The sequence below is a fragment of the Apaloderma vittatum genome, unplaced genomic scaffold, assembly GCF_000703405.1.
Source record: "Apaloderma vittatum isolate BGI_N311 unplaced genomic scaffold, ASM70340v1 scaffold5198, whole genome shotgun sequence".
Classification (NCBI taxonomy): Eukaryota; Metazoa; Chordata; class Aves; order Trogoniformes; family Trogonidae; genus Apaloderma; species Apaloderma vittatum.
In genome coordinates this window covers 9,254-10,879 of record NW_009730090.1, presented here as the reverse complement: position 1 = coordinate 10,879, position 1,626 = coordinate 9,254, and the positions used below count along the sequence as shown (strand labels likewise).

At 42.2% G+C, this 1,626-nt stretch overlaps 1 protein-coding gene across 3 annotated transcripts in view; it reads left to right on the top strand.

Moving 5' to 3' along the window:
- Positions 1-204: 204 nt before the first annotated feature.
- The window catches only part of LOC104277868 (chromosome unknown open reading frame, human C11orf54), a 10,194-nt gene continuing 8,772 nt past the window's right edge, over positions 205-1,626 (top strand). For 2 of the 3 annotated variants that reach the window (XM_009874650.1, XM_009874649.1), the window contains exon 1: positions 205-342. In XM_009874650.1, coding sequence (XP_009872952.1) covers positions 285-342 — 58 coding nt within the window. In that variant the 5' untranslated portion in view covers positions 205-284. The remainder of the gene's footprint in view (positions 343-1,626) is intronic. The other variant, XM_009874651.1, reaches the window with a different exon arrangement.

The window sequence follows — 1,626 nt, the reverse complement described above, 5'->3', positions numbered from 1 at the left end:
CTTGAGGACCAGCATATGTAGTGCTCTGAGCCAGCTGTAGAGCTGACATGTCTTCTTCCAAAGCATGTAAGAAAATTAACATTGATATTAAAACTGTTAGTATTTCCTTTGATGGCAGAACTGCAATTCTACTTTTTGTTTATTCTTGAGTGAAATTGAAAAATAAGTAACCTGTTGTAAAAGCCTGTTTTAATTGTTTAACTATTATTCTTGTTGGCAGATCAGTTGCTCCTACAGTGTGGTAGATTGTCATTTCTTACCTGAAGAAGTCAGGAAATTAGGAAATGGCCAAAGTTGAAAAGTTTGCTTTTCACGTTCCAAGCCTGGAGGAGCTTGCTGGGGGTAAGTCATGCAGCGCGCAACTTTTTACAAACTTATCTTAAAGCTGTTATGAAATACTTTCTACAGCTAATACATGCAGAATGTTCATGCTCTTAGCATGCTGACATGTAAAAGCACTACTATTTTATTATTTTCTTAAAACAAACGATGACTTCTCCCCCAAAGCCCTATGATATTTAAGCACAAACAGGCTCTCAAACACTTTTAAAACTGTCTGCTGCGTTTCTGGAATTGTGCTTGGGTTGTTCATGTTTGACAGTTACAAACCAATCTTATTTAGACATCTGTCCTTCTCTACCTTCCAGTATTTCTTTCTTTTTTCGGGACTGCTCAAAACACAGCTGACAGGATGCAGTGTAGCATAGCAGGTCCTCTTGCTTGAACCTGGTTGGCTCCTCTTTTGGTGATTGTCTTAGAACCAGGCTGCAGGAAATATTTTGTTTAGTCTGTTTCTTTCCAAAGCCTTCACAAAATCTGAAGTATGGTTGAGGTTGGAAGGGACCTCTGGAGGTGATTTAGTCTGACTCACCTGATCATGAACTTTTTTTCTTGCCCTAGTAGAAAGGCAATATTCCTTCTAGTAGTCTGTCTCCTGCAGCAGATGTACTAAAGTGTGGGTTATTTTTTTCTTTCTGAGAGGTCCTCGAGTTCAGCGTGTTGTTTTCCCAAATCTGTGTCAGTTTGACATTTCCCTTTTGTCAGAAGTGTGGTCCCAGCAGTGGTTCTCAGTGCTTTTCTCACTCTGAACCTCTTGAACTGGGACAGGCTGCTGTAGACCTGCGGGCTCAGCAGAGAACAGTGTGTACTTGCAGTAGAACAGCTTAAAACAGTAGCAGAAAAGATGGGTCATGAAGCAGAAATTTTCTTTTTTCCTCCATCTGTCTTGAGGACCTCCTGTAAGCTGTGAATTTTCGTAGAATCATAGAATGTCAGGGGTTGGAAGGGACCTCAAGAGATCATCTAGTCCAACCCCCTGCCAGAGCAGGATCCCTATAGCAGCCACACAGGAACACGTCCAGGTGGATTTTTAAAGTCTCCAGTGAAGGAGACTCCACACCCTCTCTGGGCAGCCTGTTCCTGTTCTTCGTGACCCTCACAGTAGAGAAGTTTCTCCTCATGTTGATATGGAACTTTCTGTGTTCTTGCTTACATCCATTATTCTTTGTCCTATTACTGGGCACCACTGTGAAGAGACTGGCCCCTTTCTCTTGACCCCTACTCGTCAGGTATCTATATACATTAGTAAGGTCCCCTCTCAGCCGTCTCCTTTCAAGGCTAAACAGC